The sequence below is a fragment of the Podarcis raffonei genome, chromosome 15, assembly GCF_027172205.1.
Source record: "Podarcis raffonei isolate rPodRaf1 chromosome 15, rPodRaf1.pri, whole genome shotgun sequence".
NCBI classification, from domain to species: domain Eukaryota; kingdom Metazoa; phylum Chordata; class Lepidosauria; order Squamata; family Lacertidae; genus Podarcis; species Podarcis raffonei.
The window spans coordinates 8,685,896-8,702,286 of record NC_070616.1 but is presented as its reverse complement, the minus strand read 5'-3'; the positions used below and the strand labels follow the sequence as shown (position 1 = coordinate 8,702,286).

General features: G+C 49.5%; 1 protein-coding gene across 11 annotated transcripts in view; it reads right to left on the bottom strand.

Moving 5' to 3' along the window:
• Positions 1 to 11,630, bottom strand: part of SGSM2 (small G protein signaling modulator 2) — an 89,578-nt gene extending 77,948 nt beyond the window's left edge. For 9 of the 11 annotated variants that reach the window (XM_053367180.1, XM_053367187.1, XM_053367183.1 and 6 more), the window contains exon 1: positions 11,296 to 11,630. In XM_053367180.1, the coding sequence (XP_053223155.1) occupies positions 11,296 to 11,352 (57 nt within the window). In that variant the 5' untranslated portion in view covers positions 11,353 to 11,630. Of the gene's footprint in view, positions 1 to 6,743; positions 7,108 to 11,295 lie in introns of those variants that run through there. The other 2 variants (XM_053367184.1, XM_053367190.1) reach the window with 2 other exon arrangements.
• Between the last annotated feature and the right edge of the window lie 4,761 nt (positions 11,631 to 16,391).

Sequence of the window (16,391 nt, the reverse complement as noted above, 5' to 3'; positions counted from 1 at the left end):
AACTTCCTGACAGTAAGAGCTGTTCGACAGTGGAATTTGCTGCCAAGGAGTGTGGTGGAGTCTCCTTCTTTGGAGGTCTTTAAGCAGAGGCTTGACAACCATATGTCAGGAGTGCTCTGATGGTGTTTCCTGCTTGGCAGGGGGTTGGACTCGATGGCCCTTGTGGTCTCTTCCAACTCTATGATTCTATGATTCTATGATTCTATGATTCTATGATTCTATGAATAAATGAGTAAATTAAGTTAATTTGGAAAACGCAGAAAATGCAAAAAATAAATTTAAGGAACCGCAGAAAGAGGGGGAAGGCAGTCGAGCTTTGAAATGTTAAAATGATTGTAAAATTGCTGGAATGCATAAAATTGAAAATCATAAGTAAAATAAGTTGAAAAGAAGAAGTCCCAATGTAAGAAGATTGGCTTATGAAGATGAAATAAACTGAGACGGCTAGACTGACTGATAGAATCAAAGAAGAAAAATTATTGAAGAATGGAAATATTTCGTGGAATATTTGATTTTAAAAAACTGTGATTATGTTAAAACATATGCAGGATTTAAAGTATAGCAACAGATGAGAATTGGTAGTTTAATAAGTTAGAATTAATGTATAAGATGGGTAGAATATGAGAAATATAGCAGTTTTATATGGTAAGACAAGAACACCATGGAAGGCTGGTGGGAAGTCAAGGGATATGAGAGATTTGCTTTGAGTGTTGTCTAAAAGAATTTGTAAAATCTTTAAAAAATTAATAAAAAGATTATGAAAAAGAAGAAGAAGAAAGCAACCACAGTTCAGAGATAGAGAACCTGCTTTGCAAGAAGACAATCCCAGGTGTGCAATGCCCATTCATCTCCAGTTAAAAGGATCTGCCTGAGACCCCAGAGAGCTACTGCCTGTCAGTCTCAATAATCTATCTATTCTATTTATTGTGTTTCTATCCCACCTTTTCTCTAAGGAGCTCAAGGTTTATACAGATTGAAGTTGAATCCTGACAAGACAGAAGTACTGTTTTGGGGGACAGGGGGCGGGTGGGTGTGGAGGACTCCCTGTTCCCAAATGGTGTAACTGTGCCACTAAAGGACGTGCAGCCTGGGAGTCATTTTGGACTCACAGTTGACCATGGAGGCACAGGTCAATTCTGTGTCTACCAGCTCCATCTGGTACACAGGCTGAGACCCTATCTGCCCACAGACTGCCTCGCCAGAGTGGTGCATGCTCTGGTTATCTCCCGCTTGGACTACTGCAATGCGCTCTTTGTGGGGCTACCTTTGAAAGTGACCGAGAAACTTCAACTAATCCAGAATGCAGCCGCTAGACTGGTGACTGGGAGCGGCCACCGAGACCACATAACACCAGTCCTGGAAGACCTACATTGGCTCCCAGTACATTTCCGAGCACAATTCAAAGTGTTGGTGCTGACCTTTCAAGCCCTAAACAGCATCGTCCCAGTATACCTGAAGGAGCGTCTCCACCCCCATCGTTCAGTCCGGATACTGAGGTCCAGCGCCGAGGGCCTTCTGGCGGTTCCCTCACTGTGAGAAGTGAGGTTACAGGGAACCAGGCAGAGGGCCTTCTCGGTAGTGGCGCCCGGCCTGTGGAACGCCTTCCCATCAGATGTCAAAGAGATAGACGACTATCTGACTTTTAGAGAACATCTGAAGGCAGCCCTGTTTAGGGAAGTTTTTAATGTCTGACGTTTTATTGTATTTTTAATATTTTGTTGGAAGCCACCCAGAGTGGCTGGGGAAACCCAGTCAGATGGGCAGGGTATGTATGTATGTATGTATGTATGTATGTATGTATGTATAAATAAATAAATAAATAAATAAATAAATAAATAATATTAGTGTTAGCATTAGGGTTCATGGCCGAGAGGAGATTTGAACCCATGTCTCCTCTAACCACTACACTACACCAATAAGGCTGTGATAGATGGACAGACAGTCTGGCTTGCCATAAGCTAGTTTGCTACGCCTCTAAGTTGCTCCATCCTTGGTCAGATTTGTCTTTTTTCTGATAGCACAGGCCATCTAGAACGGCTCAGGCTGGAGACTCCAGAACAGCAGAGCTCAAATATTGCTTCAGAAACCAGTGGCTCCGAGGGACCAGGAGTCACAAGATGGAAACAGAACCTCCTTGGGCCAGGAGATACTGGCCCCCTCTTCTGCAAGAGCTTTTTGTTCCTTACGTCCATCTGGGGCTGCCCCATGGGCAAGTCCTTCACTGTCTCAAATCTCCGGCCTAGTTCCTTGAAGAAGCCTGACTTCCCTGCTGCAACCCCTCTCCAAGAGCCACGACAAGCACCAAGAACGCTTGCAGAAAAAGGAACCTGAAGTGAAGTGGGCTTTTAAAGCCTGTTGAAAATCCTGAATTGATGGGGCCCTATAGAAAGAGGCCCCTGAACGACTAGGGCCACACCTGCCCCATACATTTGAAGCAGCGTTATACCCCTTTAAGCAGTCCTGGTTCCTTGAGCCACCAAAATCCTGGGGTCTGTCGTTTGTTAAAAGTGCCGAGGGGTGCTAGGAGACCCCTTGTCCCCTCACAAACTCCCAGAGTTCCCCCAAAAGAAAGAAGGGAACTGTATTGGGTTGTCTTTTGACTTCGGAAAGGCGGGCAGTCCTCCCGGGACGCAAGCCAGTTCTCGGAGAAGTGGCAGGAGGCAAAAGCTTGGCACATTGACAAGCAGGAAGCGAGAGGGAGTGGAAATGGGCCTCTAAGTGGCATCGCTAAGGCAACACCTGGGCAGCCTTGTTGAACTACGGGGCGGCCCCCTCCCTGCTCACTCAAACAAGCGGTGTTGCCTTAACCAGCTCCATTCCCTGTTTGCCTTGGCAGAAGACCCAGAAAGCACTGTCCTGAGATAATATAGATTTGTGCGCTGGGGAAGGGCCAGGTTTTGAGGGGAGTGAGCAGAACAGAGGCAAAGGGCCAAGAGACTGAGACACCATGTGGCAAGCCAGAGACTCCATCTAGCAAACCAAAGACACCACGTAGCAGGCAGGGACACCACGTGGCAACCGGAGAAGCCACATGGCAAGCCAAAGACTCCATGTGGCAAGCCAGAGACACCACCTGGCAACTGGAGACGCCACTTGGCAAGTCAGAGACACCTCATGGCAAGCAAGATACTACATGTGGCAAGCCAGGGATACCACGTGGCAACCAGAGACTCCACGTGGCAAGCCAGAGACTCCACGTGGCAACCAGAGACTCCACGTGGCAAGCCAGAGACTCCACGTGGCAAGCCAGAGACTCCATGTGGCAACCAGAGACTCCACGTGGCAAGCCAGAGACTCCACGTGGCAACCAGAGACTCCACGTGGCAAGCCAGAGACTCCACGTGGCAAGCCAGAGACTCCACGTGGCAAGCCAGAGACACCACGTGGCAAGCCAGAGACTCCATGTGGCAAGCCAGAGACACCACGTGGCAACCAGAGACTCCACGTGGCAAGCCAGAGACTCCACGTGGCAAGCCAGAGACTCCACGTGGCAAGCCAGAGACTCCACGTGGCAAGCCAGAGACACCACGTGGCAAGCCAGAGACACCACGTGGCAAGCCAGAGACTCCATGTGGCAAGCCAGAGACACCACGTGGCAACCAGAGACTCCAAGTGGCAAGCCAGAGACTCCATGTGGCAAGTCAGAGACACCAGATGGCAAACCAAAGACACCACGTAGCAGGCAGGGACACCACGTGGCAGCCGGAATAGCGCATGGCAAGCCAAAGACCCCATGTGGCAAGCCAGAGACTCCTTGTGTTAGGCAGAGACCCCACATGGCAGCCAGTTCCAGGGGCAGACAAGAGCTCACTGCAGACCAGGAAAGTCAAGAGAATTCTTATGAAAGAAAGAAACGGGAGCAAAAATTGCTGGTGTCTGATTATTCACCCCATGCTTAGGACTGAAAACGATCCAGCACAAGTTTCTCTGTGCTTGGGAGTCTAGAGGCTACCGCCATCCATCACTGCAAAGAGGGAAGCAACAGCAACAAGCAAAATGTCTCCCAGATGGGCACAAATCCACCAAGCATATTCTAGTCCAACTGAAACCGCAAATTGCACATTATGTCGGGGAGGGCTGTGATAGATCACACTTCCCTGCCCTCTCGTTGAGGATGGGAGAATTACTCAGTGGTGGCAGACAGACACCCTTGGCATGCTGGCAGTATTTCTGATCATGGGAGGGTGGTGCCCCCCCATACCTAATTCCAGATCTAGAAACGTACCATGCACTACAACAGCAAAAGTTTTAAGATGCTACAGGCAGTGAAGCAACACAATCCATTCTCTCTGAATCAGATGCAGGTTGTTGGAGACAGCTGGGCATTTTTGCTTTGCTTTGCTTTGAACAAAAAACCTGTAAGAGACTTTCGCTGCCGCTCCCCCAAACTTCCGACCAGCTAGAGAATTATGATTCTGCCCTGAAAAACTGCCTGGAGATGCAGTTTGAAAAATGGGCACCATTCCTTTCATGCCCACAGACCTGAGCACAGATGGGGTCTTACATTGGAGGCCCTGAACCCACTCCAAAACAGACAGAAATCCATTTAATTTAGCTAATGGCTTCGTAGTTAATAGGATCTTGCTGTCCTGGATATAGGGAAGCCTCTATTAAAATTTCAGCACCTGGCGAACACAATGAAATCAGGGAAGAAGAAACATGGAGGTGTTTCTTTCCTGTGTTGTGAAGAGCAAGCGAGATACTAGGGCAAAATGAGGAATAAAAAAGTGGTTTTTTAAAACTAAAAAGCTTACTTGTTTTAATATGACAGAGGTATTATAGGCTATGTTTCACCCTTGCTTCATTGATTTTTGTGTGCTGCTTTGATGATGATGATGATGATGATGATATACCATCCTTCATCACAAGATCTCAGGGCGGTTCACAAGATCTTTGACCACTTTATTCAGGGTGCTGGGAACTATAGCACTGTAAGGGTTAAACTACAGTTCCCAATATTCTTTGCAGGAAGCCATGTGACTTTGCATAGAAAACAGGAGCAAAAAGGAATTGGAATTCAAATCAGGGGAGTCCCGCAACAAAATCTCGCAGTGCAGAATGCCCTTGTTCATGATACTCCAATCCATTCTCCCTCCTGATTTTCCATTCCCTACCCGCTGCAACCATCAGATGACAGGCCAGGACTAGCAACTTGAACCGAGCCTGGAAACAAATTGGCATCCAGTGTGAATGGTGACTTGCCAAGTCTCAAAGCTGCAATGGCAACAGAAGCCAAACAAGATAAACTTTCCTGTTCAGGGTCCAGACTCTAGGCCAGATTTTCTCAGCCTTGGGTTCCTAGATGTTGTTGGACTACAACACCCATCTTTCCTGGCCAGCATGGCCAGTAGTGAGGGATTATGGGAGTTGTAGTTCAAGAGCATCTGGGGAACCAAAGTTGAGAGTGGCTGCTGTGGACCTAGAAGCCGACAAGGATTTGGGGTCTAGACTAGATATGTGAAGACCCAGAAGGATGTGGGAGAACACAGACCATTTTTGAGTCATAACTCTCCGCTCAATGCCTTCACACCTCTAGTCTAGACTCTAGTTTGACTATCCTCCAGCCTGGAAATCCCCCGCCCCTCCCCAACTCCCCACTGATTTTGGTGGCCGTTGCAAAGAGAGAAAGATAGACATGGCGTTGGGATGAGCAAAGATATAAACTACCCAGCACCACCATGTAAAGTGAGTGCTGGGGAGCAGTGCTAGAAACTCAGTTATATAAGCTAGGTGCAAAATGGCTCCTTAAACCAAGGTTTCAGTCACCAAAACGGAATGTCTAGTTGCCATTTTTGGACAAGATGGCTGTAAAATCCCCAGGTATGCATCTCCAAATGGTGGAGATGTCAGGCACCATCCTGGTGTCCAGGCATCTTCACTTGGTCGTAAATGGTCAATAAAAAGGTAAAGGGATCCCTGACCATTAGGTCCAGTCGCGGACGACTCTGGGGTTGCGGCGCTCATCTCGCTTTATTGGCCAAGGGAGCCAGCGTACAACTTCCAGGTCTTGTGGCCAGCATGACTAAGCCACTTCTGGCGAACCAGAGCAGCACACAGAAATGCCATTTACCTTCCTGCCGGAGCGGTACCTATTTATCTGCTTGCACTTTGATGTGCTTTCAAACTGCTAGGTTGGCAGGAGCAGGGACCGGGCAACGGGAGCTCACCCCATCACGGGGATTCGAACTGCCAACCTTTTGATCGGCAAGCCCTAGGCTCAGTGATTTAACCCACAGCGCCACCCGTGTCCCTTTAAATGGTCAATAGTCAGGTGGAAAAGGCACCTGTCTAATTTCGAACACTGCTGAGGAGGGGGAAAGCTGTGTGGAAAGTGGTGGTGAGAGTAGCTCCCTGGCCAAAAGAAGTTTGACTACACTGGACCCCCTCCCTGCACAGAGACCACCTCTTGCACTCTTCCCAGAGTTTTGGGTCTGCACAGCCCATACTGAGTGGTCGCCGAGGGTCAAAGCTGGATCGCCCATGTCAATCTGGTTCAGATTTGCAGAAAGCCATAAATCAGCTGAAGAAAGATCAGCGATCTTCACAACACTTCTCATCAGGACACGGAGGAGGTAAACGTCGGGAGGCAACTGAGCCAAATTTCTCGAGACATTTTACAGGCCTGCCTTTCTCTTAAAGTCAAGGAAATAAATTGCTTCCCAGTGGGAACAGCAAGCAAGGCCGCCAGAAAATCCAAGCCAGCAAATAAGTTCTTAAATGTTCCCCCAAGGACGAAGATTTACCTGAAACGGATCGGTTTGAGGCGGAGAAACATATTGCTTAGGAAAAGGAACTCAATTTTAGCAGTTTCCCAAGCAGGGCAAGGGCAACAATTTGCTGCACGCAAAAGCCTAATTTACTGCTTCGGCGCAAAAAGATCCAGAGAATTAAATGCCACGAGGGAAAGGGGGAAATCAGAGTACACTTTAGCAATCGAAACACATCTGCGTGGCCAGGAAGTGGTTTAAGCAAAGGTGGGCTGGATGTTCCCACAAAGGAAGCTTCCGGACCCTTTTGAGGGGGCAGGTTTGCCATCAGCAACAGGCACTCGGGGCACTACTGCCCTTCCAATGCCCACTGCCAGCGTTTGCCCTGAGACCACTTTTTCCTAGCGGTCGGCTGCCATTTAAATTTCCTAAAAATGGCCGCCATGTAGTGTTGTACCAAGGCATTGTGGGAAATCTAAAAGCTCCTTGGGTCCTTTTGCATGGCGGGTATAACTTCTATAATGCTGCTTTCTTGGCTGGACGGAGGGCAAAGAAGAGTGTGCAATAAAATGAGCTTACTCTGCTAGAAGGTAAAACTCACATTTATTGCTCCACCCACTTTTGCCTCTTGCCCCACCCACCAGGGCACATGGCCCCCCAATTGGCCTCCTAGAAGGGAGTGCGGCCCCCAGGATTCCCCAACTTTCCTGTTTGTCTACCTATCAGGAAGCAGGGGTGTGTAGAAAACTGCGTCTCCAAGACACGCCTCAATTGCTGGCTGTATTATATAAACCTTTATAAAACCCTCCATAAATGTAGGGAGGGGGAGGGAGGCAGAGGTCTCCTGGGAACCTGGGTGCAACTCTGCCAAAAACCTGGACCGCCCTGGGCCTAGGAGGACCCCGGAGATTTGCGCATATTCAGCAACTGCTTCATGAACTGCTGACAGCTGCCATCAGGCAAGCCATCTCAGCAGCCCGGAGAATCTCATTAATACACACAGCCTTGATTTCATTGGTCTGACTCGCTGCCATGGGCACAAGCTGGTTTCAGAAAGGGGATGCGTACAGGCAAATTCATGAAGAAGAAGAGGACTAAGAATGAGCCATAACGGCTGCATAGAACCTCCATGTCCAGAGGCAGTCTACCTAGAATCACAGAATCGCAAGAGTCAGAAGGGACCCTGAGGGTCATCCAGTCCAACCCCATGCAAGGCAGGAATCCAAGACAGACCTCTGCTTAAAAACCCCCAATGGAATCCACCACATCCTGAGGGTGTCTGTTCCACTGTTAAACGGTTCTTCCTGATGTTTAGTCAGATTCTCCTTTCTTGTAAATCGAAGCCATGGGTTCGAGTCCTACGTTTGAATTCCAGCTTGCTGAGGACACCACCAGTAGAGGGCTGTAGCTTCAGAGCCCTTCTTGGGGTTTTCCCAGAGGCATCTACAGTAGTTGGCCACTGTGGGATGGCAGACTTAATAGGACTTTGGTCTGATCCTGCAGGACTCTGCTCTTATTAACAACGATAGCTACAAATAGAGTCTCTGTTTGAGGAGCAGTCTACCGCTTAACTGCATGAGTTCAATAGATTTGGCTTTAAATGCAAACCAAATCAAATTTCTTGCCCATCCCTAACTCTTAATATGGGTTGAGGGGGTCAGGACAGGGCTACTGGCTTCTTGCACTGCTAATGTGCTTGCCGGAGGTATCTAGTCAGTCACTCTGAGATGCTGGACTGAATGGACCTTGGCTTCCTCCCAAGCAAACTCTTCTGATGCCTTTAATCTCTATTTTCACATCTTCCTGGAGAGATTCCTGGCTTGCATGAAACTGCCTGGTGTAGGCTAGAAAATTGATTAGTTGGACAAGTCGATCCGAGTTTTGATTGATTGATTGATTGATTGATTGAAAAGCGCCACCTTAATAAAAGCTCCGTCGGGAGAGCATGAGACTCTCGATCTTGGGGTTGTGGGTTTGAGTCCGGCACTGGGCAAAAGATTCCTACATCTAAAGGGGGTTGGACTAGATGACCCTCAGGGTCCCATCCGACTGCACAATTCTAGGATTCGAAACATATTGGGCTACTCAGAGTAGACTCACTGAAAATATAGACCTAAGTCAGTCATGGCCATTAATTTCAGTGGGTCTACTCTAAGTACATCTACACATTGGATACAACCAAGTACATCTTTAAGATATCATATTGCAAGCCCTGACAAATCTGTGAGTGGAAGTGACTTGTGTGACTCTTTCACACAAGGAGCTTCTTTTAACTCTGTCTTAGGAAGATTTGTACCTCTCTCTTTCACACACACACACAAATGGATGTGTTTTTTGGGGAACTTTTTTTTTCCACCAGATAAAATAAAATAACCTCCCCCCCCAAAAGATAATAAATCTTCTCTGCCTCCCACTTCAGAACCTCCGTTTGTCATTCATATGCAAATTTATGCAGCTCTCAGATCAATTAACTGATGGATTAGAACCCAGGCAGCTAATTCGCAGCAGATCCCTTTAAATCAAGCTGTCGGGGCTACTTAACATGCATCAGGGGACACAGGGCTGGATGCAGCTCTTGCAATTTTTGAATGAATTCATGTCCCCGTGTCCCCCCCCCCCACCAACACACTTCGATGAACACACACACACATCAGCAAGGCAGAAGCATCTGCGTCACTGAGGACTCGGCAACTGATAAAGGGGGGGAGGCGGAGAAGAGGAGAGAGAAAGCGTGGAGATGAACCCTTTAGATCCAGCTGCCCCCCCACCCCAAAGCCAAAGCATCCATCGCCATCCTAGAAGCCCCCTCCCCACCGAAGAACAGATTGCTACTCTATCTCTGTGCAAGACTCACTGAAGGCAGGGTGTGTGTGTGTGTGTGTGTGTGTGTGGAAATGAGCTGGTGAAGACTTTTGGTGCTTTCAGCCAGTATGCCAGTATGCACACACACACCCCTCAAAAAAATGTATTCCAGACCCTCTCTTTTTACCATCTCTCTCCCCACACAAATAAGCAACTTTTGCCTACAGGGGACAAGGCTTTCCAAAGGCATTTCGGGAAGTGTGCTCAGAGTCTGCAAAGTGAATCAGCCAGTAAAATGCCTATTTTGTCTCGCCTCCGGCCAGGTCACAATCCCCAACGGTAGAGCTGGGAACGTCCCCTGCCTGAAGCCCTGTTGCCAGTCAGTGTAGGCAATACTGAGCTAGATGGAGCAATGGTCTGAGGCTGCTTCCCTGGTTCTGCTCTGCTAGTCAGCCGGTCAAGTGATCTGCTTGGTGTTAAGGCAGATCCCAGGTTTAGTGCAACACTGGAGCAATCTTCCTCCCTGAGAGCAATGTTGTTTTAATCTGTGAGATCTTGGGGGTTCAAAGCAGCCTCCAACACCACAACCTCTGAGCTGGCAGCTCCTGAGCCAGTCCAGACTTACAGAGGAGTTCTTCCAGCTATGTGTGCTGCGGTGGTGGGAGAACGGCACTCTGCACACGCCCAGAGACACTGTATCAGGCTGGCTACTGGTTACACAGCTGGTAGTAGGAAGGAGGAGGACTAACTGAAGATGCACCAGGGAAACTGCTCTCTTCACAGAGCCGAGCGCTTGACAGCTGAGCCTGACAAACCCCAGGCTCAAATGAAAAACATCCCCAGCAGCTTCCAAACTGGGAGCAGGTTTGCTTGCCAGGTGTTTCGAAAGCAGAACCTAGGAAGAAAACAGGTTCTAGAGTCTTAGGCCCCTAAGTCAAATCCAAGCTGTGGTTCTGTGTGCTCTTTACCAGAGAGTCAGTCCCATTAAATACATAGTAAGTCCCATTAAGAATAAGGTTTAAGTGTCGCCTGCAGAATATATGTGAGAGCATGCACTTTGGGGGCACACACCCCATTCAAAGCACACACACCCCGCAAGAATCCTGGGAACTGTAGCTCTGCGAGGAGTAAACTACAATTCCCAGGATTCACATGGAGAGGGAGGTGTGCTTTAAAAATATATGGTGTTCACTAACAGACACAGAAAGAAAGTGTGTGTGTATGTGTGTCCATTTGAAATCCAAACATCACCTGCACTCAGTACCTTGCAATACTGAAAGTGTGGGCGAAGGGGGAAAGGGAGCCTCTGAGCTTGCACAGAGTGCTTTTCCTTCGCCATTCGATAAACAGGATATATACACACGTTTTTCCACCTGAACCCCAATTATGGGATGAGAAAGCGGGAAGCGTGGGTGCTGACCCCTCCGACCCACCGCAACCCCCAGGGGGCAGGCACGGCTGCCCAGAGACCTTTCTCAAAGCACCTCCTTGGTTCTTCAAAAACAAACCAAGCCCCCTTTCCGCACCCGAGCCGAGCTCCGGCACCCCTGAACGAAACGCCCCACAAATGCCCAGAAACAAACCCCGAAATTGGGGTGAGAGTTGGATGGGGAATCTATCTGGCGACGGGGGGGGGAGAGACCCAAAATGCAAAGGAAGACTCCAGAGGGAGAGAGATGGGGAAAATGGAAGATGGGGGGGATCAGTCTCTTGGGAGGGACGACCCCCCCAAAAAAAAATTGTGCAAAAAAAGTGCTCAGGACCCACCCACCCCTCTCTCTCTTACCTCCTTCTTCACATTCCAGAGCAATTTTTCCTTCACTGCATCTTCAGGGAGACTCATGGTGCTTGCTTCCTGGGCTGAGCGAGGGAAGGTGGCCAAAGGGAACTCTTTCAAAAAAAAAAAAAGAAGGAAATATAGAGATCGATCGATATAGAGGTTAAAAAATTAAAACCCAGGCGGCGATTGCAATCCCTGCGGCCGGTGCAAAAGGAGGACGATGGGCGCTTCCTCGATCCGGCCCCAGCAGCGTCCCCCGCGCGGCCCCGCCAAGCCTGCGCTCCGCTCGGCGCTGCGGTTGCAAGAGGGCATTCCCTCCAGCGCCAGCCATCTTCCGAGCCCGCCCCCACATTGACGTCAGCCGAGCGGGGCCCGCCTCCTTGGCGGGGGGGTGTTCCTCGCTGGGGTGGGGGCGGGGAGCCGGGAGGAAACGGGAGGCGCGGCGGGGGGGGGGATTATTTGGTAACAATGTGCTTTTGTGAGGGCGGGTCGCGGGGGGGGGGGGCAAGGAGACGAGAGGGATCCGGAGCATGGGCAGAGTTATCGGACGCGCGCTTGCACAAACACCCGCCGCCTGCCGCTTGAATGGGTTTGGGAAGCTGCTCCTCCAACACTAAGGTCTTCATGGAGGGAGGGAGAGTTCGTTCTGTGCTTTTGTCTTCACAACAGCCTTGTGAGGTAGGTCAGGGTGAGAGTCGGAGGGAACCCTGAGGGTCATCTAGTCCAGCCCCCCTGCAATGGAGGAGGTAAGGTAAAGGGACCCCTGACCGTGAGGTCCAGTCGCGGACGACTCTGGGGTTGCGGCGCTCATCTCGCTTTACTGGCCGAGGGAGCCGGCGTACAGCTTCCGGGTCATGTGGCCAGCATGACTAAGCCGCTTCTGGCGAACCAGAGCAGCGCACGGAAACGCCGTTTACCTTCCTGCCGGAGTGGTACCTATTTATCTACTTGCACTTTGACGTGCTTTCGAACTGCTAGGTTGGCAGGAGCAGGGACCGAGCAATGGGAGCTCACCCCGTCGCGGGGATGCGAACCGCCGACCTTCTGATCGGCAAGCCCTAGGCTCGGTGGTTTAACCCACAGCGCCACCCGCGTCCCCCAATGCAGGAGAGGGAGGGCTTAAACCCGGGGCTCCCTGTGGAGTCACGGGTGCTAACCACTGCACCACACTTCCACTCCGATACGCAACCGTACAATGGGTAAAGGAATAATTTAAAAGGCAGTGTGGTGTAGCGGTTGGAGTGTCAGACAAAGACCGGGGTTCAAATCCCCCACGCAGCTATGAAGCTCACTGGGTGACCTTGAGCCAGTGGCATACTCTCTCTCTCTCTCTCTCTCTCTGTCTTCCTTAGCTTGCCCTGCCTCACAGGGTTGTTGTGCAAGATGAAATGGCGCTGGTAGGTGGGCGGATGGGTGGGTGTCCGGCACAACACCCTGAAGTTTCTTGGAAGAAAGATGGGGTAAAAATATGATCGAGAAATCCAAATTAAATGGTGCCCCTGGGTGTGTGCAGAGTGCAGGAATGCCGTGTGAGGGAGAAATTTCCAAGTCTTGGTGCTTAAAGAACTCAGGGGTATAAGGCCCAGAACGCAACATTGCATTGAAAAAGGGCTGTAGCTCATATTGTTTTGCTTGCGAAACAGTCAGGTTCGATCCCTCGATTCCCCAGGTAGGAATGGGAGGGGCCCTCACCTGCAACCTTGGGGAACTGCTGACAATCAGTGCATTTAAAAAAATAAGAAATTATTGAGAATATTAAAACTGAATACTGGCAGGGAATTCCACAGGACAGGGCCTGCCACACTGAGGGGTCAGTCTTAGGGAAACTCAGGGCCTTCATGGGGAGAAGTGCACCCCCACCAGCAGCAGAGGAACAGTACCTGGGTCACCTGCAAATCAGGTAAGCGCCTTTGTTGACATCTTCCTGCTTTGCTTTGCTTTGCTTCTGTTCCCCCTGGAGGGAGAGGAGAGACTTTTTCTGGACCATCCCCGGAGGACTCTGGACCCACCAACCACCAATTCGTAACAGTGGCCTTGACCCCAGACTTCTGGGTGAGTCGGGGAGGGGGGATATTGGTTTGATGTGAACGGTTGAGGGCTGAGCTTTTGCTTATTTGCAAATTAGTGGGTCAGTGTGTAGCTTTGTTTATTGTTTTGAGTATTGTTAATGCTGCTTGCTGCTATTTATACGGCTAGTATGGTTATTCCCACCACCAGCCCCATGGATGTTATGTTATATGAAAGATTAATGTATTATATGATTCTCACCCCTTTCCCCCCTTATGTAATGTAGATCTTTTTCTTTTTTTGCTGCAAGTCACTTGAAGACCTTCGAGCGACAAGCAACCAATCTCCAGGGTGCAAGCCTGGGCAGTCTGCATGGAGGTCTTGGGCTGCCCAGCTGACAAGCCCCCTCTCTCTTCCTGGCTGATGTGGGCCAAAGGAAAGCAGAGCAAGACGTTTGGCACCAGCTTGGCTGCAGGAATTGCTGGAAGGAGGCAGGCGAGACAAGTACAGTGGTACCTCGGGTTAAGTACTTAATTCATTCTGGAGGTCCCTTCTTAACCTAAAACTCTTCTTAACCTGAAGCACCACTTTAGCTAATGGGGCTTCCTGCTGCCACCGTGCCGCCAGAGCACGATTTCTGTTCTCATCCTGAAGCAAAGTTCTTAACCCGAGGTACTATTTCTGAGTTAGCGGAGTCTGTAACCTGAAGCGTCTGTAACCTGAATTGTCTGTAACCTGAATCATATGTAACCCGAGGTACCACTGTAACTAATAAGTAATAATAATAATAATGTTATAATAAATAACAATAACAATAATAATCCCCATCAGAAATCTCAGTGATTGAAATGGGGCATAAGAAATAAAGGAAAAATAAATAGAATATTTATTTATCTATCATTCTTCCTCTGTTTCTGGTTTTCAGTGCTCTTGCTTATTGTGCCACACGTAAGGAGGAGGTATTAGGAGGCTTTGGGGTTTGCAGAAGCTCAGAAAAACAATTGTAGTAGTAGTAGTAATAATATAATGCCCCAAGAGGAGAGGGGAATATGCCCTAAAACAGCCGATTGTAATCTAGTTGTTGGGATGCGGGGGAAAGAAAACTTGAGTGGGAAATGGAATGGAGTATCCTAAAAAGGAGCCCTCCACACCCTGCAGCTTTGGGTAGCCAGTCCCATCTGTCTTGTATCTTTCGTAAGGTAGGAACAGAGCTTCCATCCTCAGAGGCAATCTACCCCAGCTGCTCAGACACGTTTGGAGAGGGTCTGTTGCTGCTTTCGTGCTCCCCCAGAAGCACCTGGCTGGCTGCATTCAGAAACACCGGGCAAGATGCTGCAGAGTTGGCTACCCTGAAAGAGCTTTCCTCCGTTTATGAAAACACAGGCATGAGTGGAAGAAGTGATCTCTCTCTCTCTCTCTCTCTCTCTCTCTCTCTCTCTCTCTCTCTCTCTCATATGACCTCATCATCCGGATGCAGACAGGCGTGAATTTGCTGCTGCAGAATTTTATTTGTTTCTTATTCCAGACTCTGATTGCTGCCCTCTTGAGTTAGACATGGGTTCAGAGGAGGACAGCAAAGACTGTGAATGGCACGTTAAACAAAGTTATTTGCAGCAAAGTGAAAGGGACCAAAGAGGTTTAGCTCGGGAAAGATGCGAGAGTAGCAACAGAGGCATCTAAGCCCTTCCTTCTCCTGGCATTCCTAGCTATTTCTTCACCTATTCAAACTCCCAACCATCAATTTCTCTTTTTCTTAGGACTGACGCATTCACTGAGAACAGTGACGTGGTTCGTGTGCTCAGAACAGGGGTCAGCAAACTTTTTCAGCAGGCGGCCGGTCCACTGTCCCTCAGACTTTGTGGTGGGCCGGACTATATTTTGAAAAAAAAAAAATGAACAAATTCCTATGCCCCACAAATAACCCAGAGATGCATTTTATATAAAAGCACACATTCTAATCATGTAAAAGCACCAAGCAGGCCCCACAAATAACCCAGAGATGCATTTTAAATTAAAGGAGACATTCTACTCATGTAAAAACACGCTGATTCCTGGATCGTCCGCAGGTCAGATTTAGAAGGCGATTGGGCCGGATCCGGCCCCCAGGCCTTAGTTTGCCTACCCATGGCTCAGAACATAAAAGTTGCGGAGTTAATGCAGGCAGGAAGGATCCTTAGAGGTCAGCCTCCCGCTCAGCACAGGAATCTTGCAACATCAGCAGCCCTGAGAGATGGGCGGCCGGCCTCCGCCTGGAAACCTCCAGCAAAGGACAGCCCACCCACCACCGCCTCTGGGGTCAGTCTGGTCCCCCGTCAGAGTCAGTAGGCTGGCAGCTTCTGGGAATTGCAGTGTGGCGTTCAGGGCCTGCTTGGAGGTTTCCCACGGGCGTCTGGTTGGCATAGAATTGTAGATCTGAAAGGGGTCACCAGGCTCAGCTAGTCTAACTCCTGCCGCTGTGAGAACAGGAGGCTGGAATATTATGGCCAGAATTGGGGCACGCGGTGTGTTGACGTCACATGGCTCTGGGCCACCTCAATCATGGGGGCAAGGCGTCATGCCTGGGAAGAACTTTCTCAATAAACATACAAGACGTAACTGGCTGTAAAGGTAAAGGGACCCCTGACCATTAGGTCCAGTCGTGACCGACTCTGGGGTTGCGGCGCTCATCTCGCTTTATTGACCGAGGGAGCCGGCGTACAGCTTCCGGGTCATGTGGCCAGCATGACCAAGCCGCTTCTGGTGAACCAGAGCAGCGCACGGAAACGTCGTTTACCTTCCCGCCGGAGCGGTACCTATTTATTTACTTGCACTTTGACGTGCTTTCGAACTGCTAGGTTGGGCAGGAGCAGGGACCGAGCAACGGGAGCTCACCCCGTCGCGGGGATTCGAACGGCCGACCTTCTGATCAGGAAGTCCTAGGCTCTGTGGTAACCGGCTGTACTTTTGAATAAATAAGGAACCACTACTATGCCATAAGATCCACTATCCTGTAATATTACATATGAGCCTGTTCTACTGATGAAGCCTAGGATGGTGAAACAAGGCTAATCTTCAGGAAATCCTCGTCTTAGACTCTGTGACAGGATTCTGTGGAA